Raw genomic sequence first — 23893 nt, 5'->3', positions numbered from 1 at the left:
TCTGGACTTTGTAATGTCAAATATATTTCACACAAAGTTTTTATTTGAGATTAAAAAAAAAAGAAACAGTCTTAGAGCCGGCAGAGGAATTGGTTTCTCTCCTCTCTCTGCGGTCCTGCCAGTTTTCTCTTGTGTGGTAAAGACTTATTGCTGTTTGCTCCCCTGCTGTGCTGTGTGTTCCCGGGGGTTAGGCAGTCTGACTGGTTTTGTGTCTCCTGTCTGCCTCTGGAAGGCTGTCTGACCTAACCTGCTGCTGCTTAAGTAAGTAGATAAAAGCGGATGGGTCCTAAAGAGACAAGGTACCTGTTTTTTTCTTGGTGACAGAATTATGGGTTTTTTTCATTTTTCTTTTCACATATGAGCTCACCACACCTGTCAGTGGCATAGAAGATTAGCAAAGGTACGAGGGGGCGGCGTGGGACATATTTATATATAAAAGAATGCTTAAGGAATGCTCAAGGAATGCAGTATGGTGTTTTGCATGATTTTAGGAGCAGAAACACTCCAGAAAATCTAAGACCCGCCACTGGTCATCCCCTGACCAGAACAATATGCATTCCTTACATTTCCGCACAGGGTGGCTTTCATGCTCCTCAAGCAGCTCACGTGGCAGTGGCTCACATGCGTCTACATCAGCACAATAGAAAATGCATATCAGATCCGCCCTGAAGTAAAGACTGGTTCCCTAAAAACTTGGCATGAAAATCATTTGCTGCCTATATCCGAGGCTGTCCGAGTGCCTCCATCCGCTTGCCCAGAGGCCTATCAGTCTCCTACGCTAAGGTCTAGGATTGACTGGAGCCGTAAACCCATGCCTCCAGAGGAGGAGAGTTATAAGGAAGAACTAACCCTTGATTGGCTATGGGTTCCCCCTGAAGACAACCCTACCACTTCTCAGACTTCAGGGGAAAACAGTAAGGAAGTGTACTCTGAGAGGAAGACCCGGCTTCTCTGTGATTGGTCACAGCGAAATGAAATGGGACAATGTTCCCGTTACCAATCACAACATCAGACTAGTAAGCAAAGGCATCATGAGTAAAAGCCTTTGAGCAGTTTTACCAATTGCTTACACAGTGATCAATCAGAGGGTAAAAAAAAACCCAATCACACACCCCCCCTTTCCCATACAGATTCAGAATACTTTATTTATCCCAAAGGGTTTCCACTATGGTAACACTGCACTGCTCTGGTGACAGTATGTAAAAATTTTTTTTTACATTTTGAGCCCTAAAAGTGCAGCCAGAAACAATGTCTACAACCAGTACTTCACCTGTCACAATGTCGCCAGACTAGCGTAGCTAGAATCAATGTTCCTGATTGCCACCACACCAGTCCAGCGCAGCCAGAAACAGTTTTCCTGATCACCACCACACCAGTCCCAGTTTCACCAGACCAGTGTAAGCCAGCAATGATGTCCCTGATTGTTGCCTCACCAGTCCCAGTGTCACCAGACCAGTGTAGGTCAGCAACCATTATTCTGTTCCTAATCATCACCATACCAGTGCAGAGTTGCCTCTGTCTGCCTCCTGTACTGACCCTAACCTGTTTTTATTGACCACATTTTTGCCTGCTGCCTGGACCAATCCTTTGCCTGTTTGCAAACCCTGTCTCTGCCTGTCGCCTGAACTGACCCATCTGCACATTTGACTGACAACATTCCTGGGAGACACCAGTCTCAGCCATCCCCTCCGGATAACTCCACTCCTGGAACCATAGGAATATATTTTTTTTTCCCTTTTTTTGGCCTCCTGTACTTCCTGGCCAGTAAACATTGCATTTCTTGGGGAAGCCACGTACTAGCAGGCTACGCTCGCTTGGCTTTTAGGAACAGGGACTGCTATAGGTAACACTACACATCTATATTCCCTGACCACTTGTACAAAGGCGATCATTGGAGTACATTGGTTTTGACACAATTGGTTGATTTGTGCCCTCCAGATGAAGCCACGTGGATGGTGGTGTAACACATAGAGGTAGAGCCTGGCAGTAACATGCATGAAACCTGTTGGATTTTAAATATGTTACATGCTGTTTTTTATTTAAATTTATTACAAAGCGTGTTTGATCCCTGCAGGACCTTGGTGGGAACCATTAAAGATCAGTGTGGAGCCTTTTTCCTGATGGGAATTATCATTAGTTGTGAGCGAGTTTGACCCTTTCAGGGTCTAAGAAGGAGATGAGCAGCCATTTCACCTGGTGAAGGGAGCACTTGTCACAGGCTGGTCTGAGAAGCACTTTTTTTTCATAGCTGAATTTGAAGCACACTATATAAGAAGATTTTGTGTTCCAATTAACTTTCTTATATACTTGGTATTGGACTTTATATTTATTCAGCACATGAATTTATTGCATAATATTGGATTCATGCAGGGCTATTTTTCTCAGAGAATAGGTGCAGGAACTCCGACCTTCACCCTTTGTTTCTGCTCCCTACCCGCCTCTGAGCACCATTCCTTGGTTCCACCTCCTACCAACCTCCCAGTACGGCCCCTTTTAGAGAATACAGAACCCAGTATCATTTTTGCTACTTAGTCATTTGCATGGAATTTGTTAATGATAACAAGAAAGACAGTAAAATAGATCCCCTGCAGTGAGCAACAATAGACCCATCCCAGCAACAGTAGACCCCCCCAGCAATGATGGACCTCACCCCAGCAAAAATAGATCCCCCACACAACAATAGATGACCCCCCACAAAAAAATACCACCCCAGCAACAATAGATGTCCCAGCAGACTGCATCAATAGACCCTCTAGGAGCCAGCAACAGTAGAACTCTCACTCAACAGTAGATCTCTCCCAGAAACAATTGCCCCCCCCCCCCACTAGCAACAATAGACCTCCACACAAAAATAGATCTCCCAGCAGCCAGCATCAATAGATCCTCCAGCATACCCCAGCAATCCTTGCCATTACATACATTCATTGCTGGGGGTGCCGGAACTGCGTTCCCCCGTGTTCCTGCTGAAAAAAAGCCCTGGATTTATGCATTATTTGTCAGATTGCAGCAGCGTTATCAAATTTTTTACATAGGAATACATTTGTTTTTCCTTTTTTTGGCCTCCTGTACTTCCTGGCCAGTTAAAATCCCATTTCTTGGGGAAGCCACGTACTAGCAGGCTACATTCACTTGGCTTTTAGGAACAGGGTCTGTATAGGTAACACTACACTAAGCTATATTTCCTGACCACTCGTACAAAGGTGATCATTGGAGTACATTGGTTTGACACAATTGGTTGATTTGTGTAATACAATGTCTGGTATATAATCAGTCCAAACCGTGAAAAAAAGTCTCACACATGTGGTATTGCCATACTCGGGAGGAGTAGTAGAATATATTTTGGGTTGTAATTTCAAGTATGCCCATGCTGGGTGTGAGAAATCTTATTATCTTATCTTATCATCTTATCTTATTGTAGCACCCTCTAACTTAGGAAGGTGATAGAGATAGGCTTTTTCTCTGTAGTGCAGATAAATTTAGGCAGGCTTAGCTAAAAGCTAGGCCTGATTGTTTTGATCTGTGGACTAGGAGTGGCTTAAAGTAGGCTGGTGCATCCGGGAGGGCTGTCGGGGTCTGCAAAGGGTTGACTGGGATCAGTAGTCCACCAAAGAGGGCAGCTAGCACCAGAACTTTCTTTTGCTCTTTTGTGACCAGACGTCCCCTGTTTGCGGGGACAGTCCCTGGATTGAGAACACTGTCCCCGGAGAAACTCTGTTCCCGGTTTTTTCCCCAGATTCAGGGCCGATCCTGGACGAGTGCACTGTGAACTGAGGCAGAGGGGGGGCGCCCAGGGCTGGCCCTGCCATGGGTCCCGCTGGGCTGTCTCGGATAGGGGGCGGGGCGAGCGCCTCCGGATTATACAGAGAAAGGATCTCCCGCTTTTCTGGCTGTCAGACGAAATCCCGCCTCCTGGTCCAGTTCCTATGATAGGGAGCACACCGGTGATGTCTATCATAGGAGGTAGGACTTTGTCTGAGGACAGCGGCCGCACAGGGTAAACAGGAGATCCCCGCTCTGTATATTGTCTGCTCGCACTGATCACAGCTAAGGCTGGGCTGCTGGGCACTAAACAGTCTACATTGAGGAGCACTGGTAAGGCTGAGCTGCTGGGCACTGATCAGGCTGCATTGATAGACACTGGTGAGGCTGCATTGATGGGCACTGATGAGGCTGAGCTGATGGGCACTAATGAGGCTGCGCTGATGGGCACTGATAAGGCTGCGCTGATGAGCACTGGTAAGTATAATACACTCTTCAAATGTGCTTTAAAGTGCATGGCTTTCCCTTTTATGAACAAGAAAATAATGACGTATGCGGTTGGGCTGGTACAATAATGCTATGGGGATGGTATGAAATGATTTCCATAAATAACATATACTGTATATCATACAATCATTACATAAACAAATACCACATACTCTCCAATTATCATTTGAGGAAAATATGCTTATAAAATAGTTTACTATTTGCCAAAAAAAAATGTCCCCAGATTTCATTTTAAAAGTCTGGTCACCTTACCATAGGGGCCCGTGGTCCCTATCTGTAATAAGGCACTGTGCTGAGGCCTGGCTGGAACCAGTGTTGGGCCTAAACCACGTGCTAGCTGTTCCTGAAGAATTGTGCTGGAGGGAGAAGGAGAGTATCTAATTTTGTCCCAAGCCATGCAAGAATCGTTTCTGGGCATCGCATGAACCCCATGCCCCATCCAGGTTTTAATCCCTCACTAAAATACAAAGACAAAGCTGATGGACTTTTCATTGTCTGGAGTGTCTGGAAGTGAATGCCTGGCTGGGCAGGGTGACAGGTGGGCCACATCACTCAGCAGCCCCTACAGAGGTACTGCTACATTATCTTATTAACCACTTCACCTCTGGAAGATTTACCCCACTTCCTGACCAGGCCATTTTTTGTGATACGGCATTGCGTTACTTTAACTGACAATTGCGAAGTAATGCCACACTGTACCCAAATAAAATGTTTGTCCTTTTTTTTCCCCACAAATAGAACTTTCTTATGGTGGTATTTGATCACCTCTGTGTTTTTTATTTTTTGCGCTATAAATAAAAAAACTAATGACAATTTAAAAAAAAAAAAGTTTTTTTACTTTCTGCTATAAAACATATCCAATAAAAATATTTTTTTTTAAATCTCATTTCTTCATCAGTTTAGGCCAATATGTAGTCGGCTACATCATTTTGCTAAAACAAAATTCCCGATAAGCTTATATTCGACCGTGTGTACGAGGCATTACAGTGCTCAGTGCTAAAATTATGCACTGTTACTGTACTAATGACACTGGCTGGGAAGGGGATAAACATCAGGGGGGATCAAAGGGTTAACTGTGTGCCTAGCTAGTGTTTTAGTGTAGTGTGGAGGTGCTTTTACTAGGGGAAGGCATGGATCCACGTACCTGCTTTGCAGGAACACAGGACCCATGCCTTCCTGGCTGACAGAATGGCAATCTGCCATTCTGCCTGTGTACCGAATGATCAGCGGGTGCCTGTAGACATTGAGTATGCGGGAATCACATTGGATGTGGAATCAGATCGGGTGTGAGCCGCCAGCGGCACACACTTGTGCCCGGTACCCGAAAATGGAGGATCACGTATAATACATATGATCCTGCACAGTAAAACTGCTATAGGGTGGTGGGCAACTGGTTAAAAGAGAAGTATAGGAATTTTAAAAAACAAACACTGAGAGACGGTGACTGTCAGTGCTCACTGGAGCGCTGGACTGTTGAGGGGACAGGAGCGACTGGCTCAGCCTCTTAGTAGCTCACTGAGAGGCTGAGCTAACTGCTGGTCAGGAATCTGGGTGGATCCTGAATTTAAAATCAGGGTCTCTTCAGAGGCTGGGCTGGCTCAGTGATGTCAGCTGACAGTGGGCTTGGTCTGGGTAACAGGAGTGCAGAACTAAGTGCACTCCTGTGACCCACAGGATAAGTAGGGCCAAAAGAGCTTTTTCCCTAATTTTCCTTTTAAATTGACATCTTTGTGTAAGAAATAAAATAAAAAAAATAATCATTTTAATTTTCTTTTTCCAAAAACCTGTGGCAAAAAAGACTCGCCATGCCTCTTAAAGTATCCCTTTTGTGAAAGCCAGCTGAATACTATTTGTATTTTATACACCTGTTCTATGGTCAGTGTATGTTTTTGCTTCTGACAATTATTGTTGGATATGGTGATTATAGTTTAACCCTGACCAATGATCCTGATGCTGCTTTGTACTCGCATCTGTATTTGTACTCTATTTTGAATTTCAATTAAAATATTGGAAAAAAATACCTTGTGGTGTTTACTCGCCAAAATGTGGTCACTTTATGCATTGTTCTTCTGTCCTGGTGCTCCAGAACTTCCAAAAATATCATAGGTAGTCAGTAAATTTTTGCCCTTGGAGGTCTTTGGATTTCGGGCACCTCTATGTGGCTAGGCTGTGAAACAGTCCCACACGTGTCTTGCATAACTATGCTCTGGAGTAGTAGTAGAATGTGTTTTTGTGAGTAATTCTAAGCATACCTATGATATGTGTTAGAAATATCTTATTGACAAGTGTGTAAAAAAGAATTGTAATTTATTCTCACTGAAAAGCCCAAAGGTGCTCCTTGGATCTTAGGCCACTCTATGTCTCTAGACTGTGAAAAAATCTCACACATGTGGTATTCCCATACTTGTGAGGCATAGCAGAATGTGTTTTGGGGTGTAATTGTAAGCATGCCTATGCTGTGTGTATGAAATGATTTGTTAAAATGACAACTTTGTGGAAAAAACAAATTTTATTTCATTTTAAAAAATTGTGACAAAAAAATTACAACTTCCAAAAACTCACCATACCTCTTACTAAATAACTGTCTACTTTCCAAAAATGGGTCTATTTATACTTTCCTGGCATTTTAGGACCTCATGAAATTAGTCATTACAACAGGACTGAATAATTTTCAAATATATACTGAATACCACAATTTGTAGAATCTATAACTTTCACACAGACTAAATAATATACACTAATATAATATACATTTTTTATCAAATAAATGTAGCAGAATACAGTTTGGCCTATGTTTTATGAAGAAAAAAAAAATATAACGAAATCTAAGAACAAATGTTGATATTTTTTTCATTTATATAGCAAAAAAAAAACAAAAACAGTGGTAATTAAATGCCAGTAAAAGAAAGCTCTATCTGTCTAAAAAAATAAAAATAAATCCCTATAACATTAATTTGGGTACAGTGTTGCATGGCTAAGAAAATGGCATCCAAAGTGACAGTGCTGAAATCTGAAAAATGGCCTGGACTTAACATTCCCTCCCAGTCTAATGCCCCGTACACACGGTCGGATTTTCCGATGGAAAATGTCCGATCGGAGCGTGTTGTCGGAAATTCCGACCGTGTGTGGGCTCCATCGGACATTTTCCATCGGATTTTCCGACACACAAAGTTGGAGAGCAGGAGATAAAATTTTCCGACAACAAAATCCGTTGTCGGAAATTCCGATCGTGTGTACACAAATCCGACGGACAAAGTGCCACGCATGCTCAGAATAAATAAAGAGATGAAAGCTATTGGCCACTGCCCCGTTTATAGTCCCGACGTATGTGTTTTACGTCACCGCGTTTAGAACGATCGGATTTTCCGACAACTTTGTGCGACCGTGTGTAGACAAAACAAGTTTGAGCCAACATCCGTCGGAAAAAATCCTAGGATTTTGTTGTCGGAATGTCCGAACAAAGTCCGACCGTGTGTACGCCCTATAAGTCATATCAAACAGCCCTCAGTCTAGGAAAATGTGCTCTCTTTCAAAAATTGTGTGTTCATCTTTACATCTTTCTAGTATGTGTTTGTTGTTTACAGCTAACATTAAATGAAATCATGTTATATATCATGTTATAGTCACTGCCACCCAGATGTTCTTTTATATGAACATTAGTAATATCCGCATTTGAAAAATTATATAGTCAATCCATGGAATTTGTAATCTTATAGTGCCACAATCCTAAATGATATGCAAAAAAATGAGAATACAGGATGGGATTTCAACAGTACAATCCACTACTTTTTAAGATAAAAAAAAAATATTTATTATACAAAAATAACTTTTCATTTTTTGAGATTTTTGTATTTTTTTTATATTTTCAAAGTTATTGATTTGTGGTGCAGTTAAAATCCCATCCTGTATTCTTAATTATTTATATAATCTCAGCATTGTTTGAGATTACAGTCCAGTAGAGTATCATTTCTGTCACATACCTGGTCGGAGGCCAAAGTGCCTAGAGGGCTTCACTTGTGGCTGAGTGCAGGGCACCCCTGAAGGTGGTGACAGGGAGTGCTATGACCAAAGAAGCAGGGGTTGCCAGGTGCGATAGTCTGAGTGACGAGATGTCTGCTGGGTGGCGTCTGGACGAGCAGGATGCACTGCTGGGCAGGGGTCCGTCAGTTGTACCAGATGAGCCAGGAGCAGGGTCAGGAGCCAGGCCAGTAGCCATACACGAAATATCAGCCAGGGGTAAAAGCAAGCAAGGTCAGGAGTAAGCCGGGGTCATACACTGATAATCAGCCAGCAGAGGAGTCCAGAAGAGCAAGCCAGAGGTCATACATGGGTGCAGCAGAAAGGAGCGGAGTCAATGGAACAAGCTGAGGGTCAAAGCCATGAATGGTGACAAGACGGGTCAAAAGCAAGCCGGGTCAGTAACAGGAAATCCAATAGTATCAATAGAATTGATGCTGCTGGCTTTAAATAGGCCACTGGACACCAGAATCTGTCACGCATCGTGTGTGCTTGGGACATGAATCTTTGTGGCCGTTCGGGCCTGTGTGCGCATGCATATGAGCATTGGCGATATTTCTATGTGCCAATCTATGATTTTGCTGGCCATTAGCAGATGTGACAGTTCTTCTGCGGACTGTTCTCTGACAATTTTTCTAGTTGGGGCCTCTATGAACTGGACTATAAAATTGTCTTTTATTAGGTTTATACATTTTTGACCTTACTCTTCCAGCAGTGCCATTACTCTTGTTAATAATCTGGGTAGAGAAAATCTCCCATTATCACTGTCCCAGCCCTTGCAACCCAGACCTTGCAACACTTTAATTCATTGTCGCATTTTTCACTTGTGTTTTTTGCATATTTTTTATTAGTACAAGCAGTATTATAATTGGCAAAAGTTGTTTGTAACATGGGGACCTCCTTATCACATGCCGTATTCTCCATTAGTGTCTGACTCTGACTTGTCTGCCCCATTATATTCATATTCTCACTCTCCCTTCAATACTCCATCCCCTCAAAGTTAGTATGGATATTTTCTTTTTTTACATACCGCCATATTTTTCTTTAAGGAAGCTCTTATGGAACTGGAGGAATCCAGAAGGAAGCGGCCATGCACAGAGAGGACCTGGGAACAGGTGAGTGTTATTGGGGAAACTGATCCAGAGAGAAAGAAGTCAAGGAATTTTCCACACCTCAAATGAGTCCTTTTTAAAATCCATAGGACTGCTAGGAGATGACTGACCCCAAAAGGTTGGCTTGACCCCTGCAAGCCTCCCAACACCTCTGACACCCTGGATTTGAATTCAATAGACATGAACGAATTCTGGACAGCCGCACTCAAATAATAGCCTTGTTTATTGAAGAATACACATCAAAATTCAAAAAATCACAGTAGACAAAAACGAGCTGACGTTTCGCACTGGCATTAGTGCTTACTCATAGCTGAATTTGAACATGTTTCAGAATTAGTAATGCAATCCCACAGACACCAAACTGCAATAAAATAACCAAATGTGTTTCTGTAAAGTTCTTTAAGCAAATGGAACAGTAATGGCTTAGGCAAATATTATTTTCAGTATTAACCTCTAAGGCTCCATTCACACCTAAGCGATTGTAATCGCAGGTGAAATCGTCACAATTCTGCCCACTATTCCAAAATTGCAGCAAAACGCGGGACGAGTTTGAGATGCCATTACTTGTTACTAGCACCCTAATTGCTGTGCGATTTTGCCATGATTGTTGCATGATAAATCGCACTGCAATCACAGGAAAATCGCAATGTGCAAAGCTTGACGCTCAAAAAGGAGCAGGAGCTTCTTTTGGGTGACAAAAAATGGCATCGCAAACACGTCCCACATTTTGCCGCAATTCTGGAATCACCTAGGTGTGAATAGAGCCTTCCACTTAACACCAATAAACAGGCCTGCAATACATAAAGTGTTACACTGAATTGAATGGAAGCAATCAATAGAACCTGAGAGAGAGACTTTGACTGCAGGTATAAAAGGAAAGAGAATTACCTTTTTTTGTCAGACTGCTCCCTTTAACCGCTGACGCCATGGGCCCAATAAACTCTGTGACACAAATATAGAACGAACCAGAAAGGTGACACTAGAACTTTTGGGAAGAGTTCCCCTTAAATGGGTGTAGATATTGTGAACCAAGTCCTTTAAGGAGGGAGGGGAGTGTAGAAGTCCTTGTGTGCAAAGTGTCTCCTGTTTGGTACAAAAAAATGGATAAAGGTGTCTGCATGCAGTGTCTCTTATAGTGTATGGAAGGTGGGCTTCTGCCCGCTCACCAAACCAGATGATACGAGGCTCAATGAAATAGGAAGGGATGGATCCTGTAGTAGGCTCCTGAAGATTTGTGCTCAGATGGACGCTCCCGGCCGCACACCTTGCTGCACTGTGATGCAGTGTGATATGTGCTGAGGGTGAAAAGGGTGACTCTTAACTGTCACCAAACCAACAGGAAGCTGGCAAGGATGGATGTGTCCACACACACACACCTGCCGAATGTTCTCCCCGCTGCCTAGGCCGCAGCTCTGACTCAGATTACTCTGACCATCCAGGGCTCCACTTGCAGGTAAAGGCCGTGGTCCCACGGCCCCTCCCCAGACCAGGCTATATATATATATCCTCTCCCAGCGTTCTGTTTTTCCTCAGAGCCGGCTGGAACTTGTAGTCCACAATGATCCGACTCCAGTGCAAATCCTGGCTCCTCGGACTACATGTCCCAAGATCCTCCACTCTCATGTGGAGTCTCTGCTTGCTCTGCCTTCAGGAAATGATGACACGGTATCCACTCGCTAGAGGAAAGCAGACTAATTGCAACTGATGTTATAGAATATCCCTCAATGACACAGCCAATTTAGCCAGCACCTGGTTACATACCAAAGAAACAATCAAAGACAACAATTAATGAAATACAACTATTTTTATTGATATAAGTATAATAATAACTAGTAATGGTTATTGTGAAAAGTTATTGTAAGTGTGTTATTGGACTAAGTGATTCGGACATGAAAAGTCCAGGCACACTTGTCACATCACTGAGGATGAGAGTCCTTTTGAAATGTCTCTGTACCCTTGAGTCAGAAATTCAGTGAACTACTTAAGAACCGGGCCTATTTTTCAGACTTGGTGTTTGCAAGTTAAAATAATTTTTTTGCTAGAAAATTACTTAGAGCCCCCAAACATTTTATATATGTATATATATATATATATATATATATATATATATATATATATTTTTTTTTTTTTTTTTTTTCAGACACCCTAGAGAATAAAATGGCGGTCGTTGCAATACTTTATGTCACACCATATTTGCACAGCTGTCTTATGCCGCGTACACACGAGCGGACTTTACGGCAGACTTTGCCTGGCGGACGGGATTTCGCCAGACAATTCGATCATGTGTGGGCTCCAGCGGACTTTGTTTTCTCAAAAGTTGGACGGACTTAGATTTGAAACATGTTTTAAATCAATCCGTCTAACTCGAGTCCAGGCGAAAAGTCCGCTCGTCTGTATGCTAGTTCCATAGGCGTGCGCAGGGGGTGTGCCGGGTGTGCCTGGGCACACCCTAATCACCCCGTGTGACGCAGATTCTCCAAAGCCCCATAACAGGGCTCCTAAATTTTTTTTTTTTAAATAATAAAAAAATTTAAATAAAAACCTACTGACACCATCCACTGCCCTACTGAAACCAACCTCTGCCCTACTGACAAGTCCACTACTCTACTAACACTGTCTATGTTTTAATACATTTGGCGTGCACACCCTAATGCAATATGCTGCGCACACCTATGGCTAGTTCGATGGACATAAAGCCACGCTAGGGCAGCTATTGGCTACTGGCTATGAACTTCCTTGTTTTAGTCCGGTCGTACGTCATCACATACGAATTCAGCGGACTTTGGTGGATTGTGTGTAGGCAAGTCCGTTCATTCAGAAAGTCCATCATAAAGTCTGTCGAAAAGTCCGCCGGGCAAAGTCTGCCGTAAAGTCCGCTTGTGTGTACGCGGCATAACAAGCGCAATTAAAAAAAAAAAAAGACAACAGTAAAGTTAGCTCAATTTTTTTATATTGTGAAAGATGTTGTCATGCCGAGTAAATTGATATACAACATGTCACGCTTCAAAATTGTGCCCGCTCATGGAATGGCTACAAACTTTGACCCTTAAAAATCTCCATAGACGATATTTAATTTTTTTTACAGGTTACCAGTTTTGAGTTACAGAGGAGGTCTAGTGCTAGAATTATTGCACTTGCTCTAAAGAGCCCGGCGTTCCCTTTACATGTGTAGTTTGAACACCGTTTTCATATGCGTGCGTGACTTAGGTATGCATTCGCTTCTGCACCCAAGCTCGTCGGGACGGGGCGCTTTAAAAAAAAAATGTCTTATTTATTTTACTTTTTATTTTTTATTTCGACACTGTCTTTTTTTAAAAAAATTTGGGTCACTTATTCCTATTACAAGGAATGTAAACATCCCTTGTAATAGAAAAAAGCATGACAGGACCTCTTGAATATGAGATCTGGGGTCAAAAAGACCTCAGAACTCATATTTACACTAACATGTAATAAAAAGAATTAAATATCATTTTTTTTTTTTTTGTTTTTTTTTTTTGGCTACCTGAAAGACAGCAGGCAATTGATTGCAGAGTTGTGTAATTTCAGAATACATGAAGAGGGACGGTGGTGGCGTGACCGGATGGGCGGGTGTGTGTTGAGAGGCAGCATGGAGTGAGTGTGAGCATGGACGCTGTGTGCTCCGTCCCTCCTCCGTTCTTATCTCTCTCTCCCCTGGCCGTATGAACGGCATACTGGATGGCTCATCCTCTGGGTGAGATGCCATCCCCTGCACGCTGCTGTGAGACAAGCAGCTTTTACTTTCACTTTCTCATCTCTACGCTAGTCATGGAATAGAAGTCGGCCAGAGCTGGTACAGTATGGAGTCACTAATATAGTAACCAGATGCTATTTTAAAAATTGTTAGACAATCCTCGGACTAGAAGTAAATCCTGGTAATATGACATCTGTGTAGTAACAGAGTTATTTATGTGTGTCAGTGTGTTGACCTGCCTGCTGCTTGGGTAATACTAAGTCTGGGAGCAGTGTGTGCTAATATAGGAAGCAAAGTATATTCTCCCTTCCTTTTTTTTTTTTTTTTTTTTTCTTTCTTTTGCTTTTTGCCTTGTGCTGCTGAGACGAGCGAGAGAACAAGGGCAGTGGGGGGCTTCCCGGGGTGCCATCAAGAACACTTTAATCCCCCCTCCTTTAGGTGGGGTTACTATAAACTAGCTAAAGCCCTGGGATCCTCAGCAGATGCAAGGAGAGAGGCGTAGGTAGGGGTCGGGATACTCGGTGTATATACCCCACTAATCGTATTTTGTTGGCGACTGCCTTAGCGGCATTTAACCAATTGTACAAAACTACGGTGTAGGTGGGGGGCTGCACCAATTTATGTTGTAGCTGTGGAGTTTATGCGTGTATGGAGCTGCCCCACACCTGCCATCTAAGGCACCGTGGCTTCCTTCTGTGTGAGCTCTCTTTTTTTTTTTTACAGGGGTGTATAAGAGTGTAGAGTGGAGAGACTTATCCCGCTTTATACACTTTATGGTATAGGCTCTGTACAGCAGGTGGTTGAGTGCTGACGGGCGCAGCGGTTTCCCTTTCCTCCCCCTCTCTCCTTAGTTCCTTTTGGATTTGTGGAGGACGTTGGTAACTGTAAGTCACTAATTTGTTGCTGTTAGAGTATATTTATACCTATAAGTGTAAATGATGCAGAATCTACGTTCCTCTAAAGAGAAAAACTCGCAGCATGCGGCAGCAGTATCAGCAGCAGCAAAACTGGAGCAATATGCCCATGCCTCTGCTCTGACCCCTCCAAAAAAGGGGTCGCAGCAGAAGGGTCAACAAGGGGGGGCTCCAGATAGGAAAAGCCAGGGCCAGCCTCAATTACAGCCCTTAGGGGCTGCGCCGGCTACCCAGCCTTCCAAATCTCTATGTAATAAAGGTCCAGGGCTAAGTGATCAAAACACAAACGCAAACTCGGAGCTAATAAATGACCCGAATTTACCCTTGAACAGAGAACCAACTATAACGGATGTATTCATGGCTGTAGGGGTGTGTAACAGCTCGCTTAAAGATCTTTGTGAACAGATGAAAGGTGTTAAAGCAGATCTGTTATTGGTTAGACAAGATCTGCAGAAAACGGCGGAGAGAACAACGGCCCTGGAAGAAAGAGTCAGTGGGCTAGAAGATAATGTGCTCCCAATAACCAAAGAAATAAAATGGCTGAAGGAACAGCTATCTAAACAAGCCTCTAAGTTAGATGAGATGGAGAATAGGAGTAGAAGAGATAATGTGAGGCTGATAGGTTTACCCGAAAGGAGTGAGGGCGCCAACCCAATTGCATTCCTAGAAAAATGGCTGGGGGAGCTAATCGGGAAAGAATCATTCTCGGCTTCGTTCTCCATCATAAGAGCTCACAGGATCCCTTTCAGGGCACCATCGGAGGGGGGCCATCCGAGACCCCTCCTCCTGAGATTTCTTAACTACCAGGATAAAGTAACCTTATTATGGAAGATCAGGGAAGCAGGGGAGGTTTTTTTTAAAGGAGCAAAAATATCATTTTATTCCGATTTCTCTCTGGATTTGCAGAGGCGTAGAGCAGAGTTTACCCAGGCAAAACGCAATCTACAAAAATTTAAGCTGCCCTATGCTCTTTTATATCCGGCAAGGTTGCGGGTTGCGGCTCTGGGGGAGACTCTGTTTTTTAACTCCCCTGCTGAAGTTGAGAAGTGGCTGGAAGATAATAGGGAAAAAATCACAAATTCTACGTAGAGAATGGGGGAAGATATAATAGGCCGGGATATCAATAGGATGGCACGATAAGGCATTGGGAGGTACAGGGGCTGTATCTTTGTTTTTGTTTTCTTCTTGTTCTTGCTTTTCTTTTTTTTTTTTTTGTCCCGGTGGGGGGTGTCCCTCAAGTTTCCACCCCTTCTTGCCATCTGTTTATGCTTTTTGTTATAAGGGGACGGGAGGGGATGGGTGCATACAGCTATTTGTGGGTAGGGTGGTGTGCAGTTGTGAGTGGAAGATTTGGCGTAAAAGGCTGGTGTTAGTGTATGAGGCAACGGTCATGGTAAACCCCCAGGGGATACACCTAGATAGGTGGGTGGATGGGGTGGGAGGGTAGGGGAGGTTAGGTGGGGAGGGAAGGGAAGGGGTGGGAAGATGGGAGGGAGGGGAAATAGGGTGGGTAAATCATTCCTTACGAACACTTATACCACTAGAATTTATAACAGAGGTATCCAGACCTTCCTTAAGATTATTTTTGCACATACAGGCACTTTTTGTAGTAAATAGGCTTTTGGTTATTCTACACGCACATGCAAGCACTGTCTATGGCAAATTTATGCCCAAAGTAAGGCTAATATAGCCAAAATGAATACATGGTTTAGAGGCCAAGTATGCACACACACGGAACTGTTATAATAGTCACTAGGAGGAGAAAAATTAGTTTTGGGTTAGGGTTATATATATTAAATTTCTCTTATATCTTTCTGTTATATACGTTTGTATGTGTTGGGGTAAAGGACATTTTTCAGTCTTTAGATGTTAGCTAAGACTCTGAAAATAGGATCCTGGAATGTTAGGGGCCTAGGTACACCACTTAAAAGATTAGCAGTGTTCTCTATGATGGAGAGATGTGGGGCTGATCTGGTCTGTCTGCAGGAAACTCACCTAACCAAGGAAACTATTCATCACCTACAGATGAAAAAATTTCAAACCCAATTTCATGCGGTTCACTCCTCCTACAGTAGGGGAGTGAGTGTTTTGGTAAAGTCTGGGGTGAAGTTCTCCTGCAGCCAGGTCAGGTTAGACGAGTTGGGTAGATATATTTTTTTATTATGTTCTATCGAAAACGCCAGGTATGTGGTGGCAAATATATATATCCCTCCGCCCTTTAATCTGGATGTCTTGCTTAAACTGTATGAATTTTTGCTAGATAAAAAAGAGGTGCCGATTGTAGCAATGGGGGACTTCAACGAGGTTCTAGATAAAGGGCTGGATAGATTCCCACTACGAAAAAGCTCAGAGGACTCAGTAAGGAGTCCGTTAAGCTTTTTTCTGGAAGAAGTGGGATTAATGGATTTGTGGAGGACACGGAACCCAGGCGTGCTGCAATATACTTGTTCTGCATCTTACTCCGTGCTTTCAAGGATAGACCTAGCCCTAGGAAATGATAGGGCTCTCCAGATGGTAGAAAAAATAACATACTGGCCAAGAGGCATCTCAGACCACTCACCTATGGTAGTCATTTTAAATCATGGGGAGCCTAGGCCCCGGAAGAACTGGAGTATAAGCCCGCACTGGTTTGAAATTATTAAAAAGATGGATGGGATACTTTCCTCCTTAAGGGAGTTTGTTGAGATCAATCAGGGAACGGTGCCCCCTGCTATGCTATGGGACGCCCTTAAAGCTTTTTTTAGGGGGGTCCTGATACAGCAGATAGCTACATTCAACAAAGAGGCTAGAAGGGAGGAGGAGAGCTTGTTGAGAGACGCTCTTGAAGCAGAAAATAACTATACTTGCAACCCAACCCCGGAGACGGAAAGTATCTGGCAAGAGAAACAACAAGCATATAAATCAGTGGTTATACAGAAAGCAGAAACCAGGCGGTTACTCCAAAGACAGGAATCTATGGTGGAGGGCGAGAGAATGGGAAGGACATTGGCTATGCTAGCAAAATCCAATGCAGCTCCATCCACGGTCCTCGCGATTAGATCCCAGAGTGGTGAGGTAGTATCAAGCACCTTAAAAATAGTACAAGCCTTCAGGGATTACTATAAAAACTGTATTCCTCCCAGAAGAGGGGTAAGGAGGCCAAGATGGAGGACTTCCTAAGGGGGTTAGACATCCCCACCATATCACAAGAAGAAAGAGATATATTAGATGCCCCAATATCTATAGCAGAATTACACCAAGCAGTAGCAGGCATGGCAACCCATAAGTCGCCCGGGCCAGATGGTCTTCCAATTGAGACCTATAAACGCTATGGTGAAGTGTTGATCCCCGAACTGCTGAAAGTTTTGGGGGGGGCGCTTGAGGGGGGCCAATTACCTGCCTCAATGCTAGAAGCAACTATCATTGTATTACAGAAAGAAGGGAAAGATCCCTTGGATATGGCCGCCTATAGACCAATTTCTCTCTTATGCACGGACGTAAAAATTCTGGCCAAAGTGCTGGCAGCAAGATTGAATGGGGTTATCCATAAGCTGATCCACGAGGACCAGGCGGGCTTCATAGCCAATAGATCCACGAGCCTGAATATTAGAAGGGCGTTTTTGAATGTACAGACCCCAATGGTGAACAAGGGTTCGAGAGCGTTGATGACCCTTGATGTATCCAAGGCTTTTGATAGCGTGGAGTGGGGCTATATGTGGCGCGTACTGGAGAACTTTGGATTTGGCCCCGCCTTTATAGGGTGGATTAGAATGCTATATACTCGACCCAAGGCAAGATTAAAAATTAACAACGAATTGTCGGATTGGTTTGAGCTGGAGAGGGGGACAAGGCAGGGGTGCCCAATCTCCCCTCTGTTGTTTGCACTAGCGATGGAACCCCTGGCCATTTCCATAAGGGGAAGTCGAGCGATAACCGGCTTCCAGAGAAAAACAGGCGAGGAAAGAATCTCATTGTATGCGGATGACATTCTGTTATTTTTGGGAGACTCGAGGAAATCGCTACCGGGAGCAATGAGGATAGTGGAGGACTTCGGCAGTTTTTCTGGCTTAGAGATAAACTGGGAGAAATCAGAGTTTCTACCGATAGACCCCATAAACGAGACATTAGCACGTGGTATGCCTCAGGTGGTAATAGTGGAAGCTCTGAAGTACCTAGGGATTGTCCTGACGAAGGACCCTGTTCTATATATTAGTAAAAACCTTGTTCCTCTATTAACAAAATTTAAACGCAAAATAGGAATTTGGAGACGCCTGCCTCTATCAGTTGCAGGAAGATGTAGCTTAATAAAAATGATATGGATGCCACAACTGCTATACGTCTTGCATAATTCCCCTGTCTGGATAGGTAAGAAGTGGTTTAAAAAAATTGACAGTCTCTTTAGGGAATTGATTTGGAAGGGGAAACAAGCCAGGATCCGTCTTGGAGTGCTCCAGCTCCCTACCCAGGAGGGGGGCTTTGCCCTCCCACATCCCGAGAGTTATTTTTACTCAACTCAGTTGCAGCAATTATTGGGCTGTGGGATACCGAAAGGAGGCACCCCTAAGGGCAAGTTACTGTTGTTGAGCTCCACACATAATACAATTATTGAAGCCCTAGAGGCGGACGCGTTCCATGATAAATTCCCAACAATTAAATTGATAATCAAACTTTGGAAAACAGTTAAGAAAAAGATGGGGTATGGAGCCTTAACAGCCTACTCTCCTATTTGGAACAACCGTAATTTGCAGGAAGTTCTTAAGATAGGCATATTTAGAGAGTGGGAGAAGCTTGGTATCAGTAAGCTAAGTCAATTATACAACGACTCTGGGTTAAAGAAATTTTCAGATCTGGTTAGGGAGTTTAAGCTTCCCCGGGGGTCTTTCTTCCTATATGTCCGGTTGGAACATGCCCTTAAAGCACAATTTAAAGCCCAGACTCCGAGATGGGAAGAGATGCCTCTATTTCAGTGCATAACTCAAATAACCCCCACTAGAGGGGTAATTTCAAGAATTTATGACCAATTAAGCAAATCGGTTAATAGCAGGGAAATACTCCTTGGGGTAAAGGCTAAATGGGCAGAGGAGGTGGGAGGAATGACCCAGGAACAATGGGCGAGAATTTTGGAGTTGGGAGCGCAGGTTTCTGTGACCCCTTCACAGAGACTCTCACACTTAATGCTGTTAAACAGAGCCTATTATACTCCTAAAAGACTTTTTAAATTTGGGAGAAGGCCCAATGACAACTGCCCCAGGTGTCGAAGGACGGGAGATCTCATTCACATGGTATGGAGGTGTCCCAAGCTGTTTAGATACTGGGAGGAGGTGACTGGGAACTTGGGAAATATTTTCGGTACGACTGTGGCAAACGAGGCCCTGACTTGTATTCTGGGGCATAGAAGAGTGTTGGGAGAAAGGTTGAGTACTACCTTAGCTGTCACGCGGGCCCTGTTTCAGGCTAGAAAGTTGATAGCACTTAGATGGCAGGTAAAGGAGCCCCCCACCGTGAAAGACTGGATCTCTACAATGAATGAAACCTTGGGTAGGGAAAGAATGGAGTACATAAAAAGGGGCAATCTTCAGGAATTTGAAAGCATGTGGAAGATGTGGATAGAGAAAGTGAAGAGTCATTAATAGTGGGATCGGCATAGACACGGAATAGACTGAGGGATGGGCTTAATATAGGTATATAGGCAACTGGTATTCTTGCAGGCAAAGGATGCTAAAAAAAAAATAAAAAAAAAAAAATCATTTTTTTTTGCAAAAATAATTTCCTGTTTAAGACCATTGGGCAGAAGTAATGTTTGACGTCGCTTCCGCCATCCAATGGTGTGGAGCCGAGCGGGGGCCATCTTTCACTCATCCAGCCTGTGAGGTGAGAGGACCTGATCGTCTCCATCGCTACCGACGGAGACGACCGGAGCATGGCGGGAGGGCCTGCCCCAATAAAAGTGATCTCGTGGCGAATCTGCGTGCAGCATCCCCTCCAGCCCCCACTAATACTTACCTGAGCCTCCACACATTCCACGATAGGATCAATAGAGATGATCAGAGCATTCACAGGCCAGCTTCCGTTTTAATAGATACATGTAAAGGTACACCAAGCATTCGCATAGTGTAAAACCGTCTTTAATAACTCTATTAAGAACTATATGTACTATACACTTAGTGTCTGCAGAATCAAAGCTCTTTTACAAGAAACAGCATCCTGGGAATCACACAGTCCATATCCTGGATCAGAGCACGCAATGACGTCACAAGCATAGGCTCCCCCAGATTCGTTTCATCATAATTTACATTCAGTCTGGGGGAGATTTGCTAAAACTGGTGCACTCAGAATCTGATGCCGCTGTGAATGGTAGCCAAGCAGCTTCTAATTTCAGCTTGTTCAATTAAGCTTTGGCAATAAAACCTGGGAGCCGATTTCTATCCTGGTTTCTATCCAGGACAGCACCAGATTTTGCACTCTCCAGTTTTAGTAAATAACCCCCAATGTTTTTTTTGATAACCACCAAACAATTCTAATTTCTCATGCCTTTATTATACACAACTATTATACATTCCCAGTGCTGGAGGGAAAAGTAAGTGAACCCATAAACTAAATACTTCAACAAAAGCTAATGGGAGTCAGTAGTTTTTACACTTGGAGTCCAATTAATTAAATTAGTTTGGAGGTAGGTGTGGTTTAGAGCTTCTTTGATTGCTAAAAGACACTTAAACTTTTTAAGATTGCTGTTTATAAGAAGCATCCACTGATGTGAACCATGCCTCACAAAAAGGAGCTCTCTGAAGACATACGATCAAGAGTATTTGATCTACATAAGGTTGGAAAGGGATACAAAGCAATCTCAACGTGTTTATACATCCATCAATCGACAGTTCAACAAATTGTCTGGAAATGAAGACAGTTTGTTATTGTGGCTACTTATCTTAGAAGTGGGCGCCCCAGCCAAGATGATTCACAAAATCCTCAGTGAGGTAAAGAAGAATCCAGGAGCTAACAGCTAAAGGCTTGAAGACCTCACTAGATTTTATGAAAAAAATGACCAACTTAAACAAAAAAACCTTACTATTAATCTTCCTTTTTAACCCCTTCTTCATGGAAGGTAAAACAAACCTTAAATCCTGAATCCAGTTTTGCCGTTATGCTAACACTTGACATGTGTTAGCATAAACGGTACATGTCATTGCAACTACTTGCTTTCCAAGTGAACTATTATTGTCTTTTCGGGACAAATTAAGCCTTCATTTGTTGGTGAATGGTAACGGGTATCTCCTGATTTTTTTTTTTATTATCGAAGGAAAACTTTCCCAAAATAGCACATTTTTAAAAAAAATTTAGCTGCATATTTCTTGCTATTACCATGACCTATCACCATAGAACAACCCAAAATTCTCCTGCTCCGAGTGATAGGCCAATAATAGGGCCCAGGAATAATAGTGCACAATTTAGCTTTTTTAAATCCTACCTAAAATACACTGACCTTTGACACCGACCAAGACCTTTGACCCTGACACGGACCTAGATAAAACCCTGATAAAGCGGTTTTATTTTTATTTTATTTATTTATTTTTACACAACTTTTTTTGCTGGCAAAAGGAGAAAAAGGTGCAGTGTATATTTTTCTTAATTCAAGAGAAGAAAGAACGCAGGGGGGGGTTGTATAGGTATTGATCACTGTGATAGCCAATCAGAGGCTATCACAGCAATCATGTGATCGAAGGCCAGTCCTCTCAGCTCCAACTCTTTACTACAAGACCTAGATCTGTTGGTGACAAACACAAGTATGGAAAGACGGTTCCCCACAACAGAGAACCCACTTCAGGGATGCCGTATATGTGCATAGGCTCATCATAAAGAGGTTAAGATTCTGTCAGAGAAATGTCTTTATTAAGAATTATTGGATCTTCTCTTATGTGTGTTTCCTTACCTGTTATTCACGCAGCACATTTTTCTTTCAGTGGGTCCAGTGGTGCCGGACAAATTGGAAATGGATAGCATTTTGCACTGTATTCATTGTCTCAGTATTTATTGGTATTGGTGTTGGTATTGGAATTCCCATTGGAATGTATTTACATCAAAGTAAGTTTCAACAAGCAATATGTCCTTATACTTAGATTATTTGTTGTCCACTCCAAGCTGACACATCCATGATATGTCCCTGCACTGGTGAACTATAGCATGCCTAAAAAATGTATGTTACACATATACAGAAACATTCAACAACTATAGGAAATGGTTTAAGATAAGGACTTGTTTACTTGATGTGATTAAATGCAACCTGTGCTGCAATATTCACCTTTAATCTGGAGCTGCCCTGGCCTGTGACTGGACAGATAAAGGACAAGCATCACAGTGATGAGCTCATCTCTCTATCACTCTGCTCTCTCCTCTTGTCAGCACATGAACTAATTGACTCTTTTATACCACTTCATCCTCTCATACTGCAGTTCTGCCATACAAGGAATGCAAGATACCAAATCATACTCAGGTGCCTTCATTGCTTGCATTAAAAAATATACATTTAATAATGTATTAATGATTACAATGCTGCAGTGACTTGTGTCTTTGATTACTACCTGGAGTTTAAAATATTTCACTATTCAAAAAAAAAAAATTTCCCCTAAAAAATGTAGTTTTTCTAATATACCTGCAGGTAAACATTCTGGTTCATGTGTAAAATTTTTGTTGAATTTCTTAATTTCCAGTGATATGCACTGGAGCTAATGAAAGGTTAGACAGGCAGGTTTCCATCTTTGATGTGGGCATTGTGTCTTTTCCTGGGATTCAATGCAGCTGGCTATTCAGCATGCACCTCCCGATATCACGCATGTGCAGTAATGACACCTCGCGGTGCAGTTGATTGCAGGCTATCATGTATTCAAATACCGCAAGGTTTCATCAGGCATCCCAAAGACTCCTGGGATAGATGACACCGATAGCCCAGGAGTCAATGGGAATCGCGTAATAACGTCATTACCTAGGCGGCCAGGACAGGAAGTGCTGCCCGAAGATATATAAAAAAAAGCCAGCTTAGGAGGATAAAAAGAAATAATTTATAGAAAAGAACTCTTTATTCTTGCCGGTTCCGCTACCTGCTGTACCATTCTATGCTGCCTGTATTCAAAGGATATTGCTGCCTGAGTAATTTTTGGCATCCAAAACTTCTGGGTGTGTTGAATTTCTGTTCCCCCTCTCTGCTCTGTGGTTCCTTCCGATGTCACTACTGTGTCCTTTTGTGACATAGGGATTGGTGGAAGCAACCAAAGAGCCCAAAGGGGGGACAAGGCAACCTCAAATGGTTTTATAGCACATTATCAATTTTAATTCTGTGATTCTTGCAACTGATTATTACCTCTGAATCTTTTCTTCTGTAGTGTTAGCATGACTTATGGAAATGCCTGGTGGATAGACTGATGCCAACGGGGACCTGTGTTACAATTACAGGTGATAACACATTTTTGTTTTATTTTATAGACAATGTGACAGTATGTCCCAACAGCAAAACTTTTGGGAAGGTCTCTGAAGTGTCTGATGGTTGGGTCTGCTATAATGGACACCAGTACTATTTTTCGGAAGAAGTCAGGAACTGGACCTACAGCATAAAGTATTGTGAAGAACATGAGGCTGTCCTTGCTGTTCTAGATGATAATGACGTCAAAGTAAGAAGTCATCCACCAACTATTGATAACCCAGGCCAACACACATTTTGGTCCCTTGAATGTCAGACCTGTTCCTGGGTATATTTGAGCCACTGATTCCAAAAACGACACCAATTTCCCTCGATCCACTCTAGTTTTTGAGATACAGCATAAATGCCATATACCACTCTTCGCTCTGGTCGCCCATCAAGAATCAGGATATTTTAATGTAGTGTTTTATTTAATCTCCTTGTA

At 42.9% G+C, this 23893-nt stretch overlaps 1 protein-coding gene across 3 annotated transcripts in view; it reads left to right on the top strand.

Annotated features, from left to right (window-relative positions):
* The window catches only part of LOC141139148 (C-type lectin domain family 2 member L-like), a 112148-nt gene that overhangs the window by 63616 nt on the left and 24639 nt on the right, over positions 1–23893 (top strand). For 2 of the 3 annotated variants that reach the window (XM_073624995.1, XM_073624992.1), the window contains exons 3-5: positions 9333–9398; positions 21959–22079; positions 23475–23659. In XM_073624995.1, the coding sequence (XP_073481096.1) occupies positions 9342–9398; positions 21959–22079; positions 23475–23659 (363 nt within the window). In that variant the 5' untranslated portion in view covers positions 9333–9341. The remainder of the gene's footprint in view (positions 1–9332; positions 9399–21958; positions 22080–23474; positions 23660–23893) is intronic. The other variant, XM_073624994.1, reaches the window with a different exon arrangement.

The sequence above is a fragment of the Aquarana catesbeiana genome, linkage group LG04 (genome assembly GCF_042186555.1).
Source record: "Aquarana catesbeiana isolate 2022-GZ linkage group LG04, ASM4218655v1, whole genome shotgun sequence".
In the NCBI taxonomy this organism is placed as follows: Eukaryota; Metazoa; Chordata; class Amphibia; order Anura; family Ranidae; genus Aquarana; species Aquarana catesbeiana.
The sequence above is the reverse complement of the archived record's forward strand: the minus strand, read 5'-3'. Positions and strand labels throughout refer to the sequence as shown.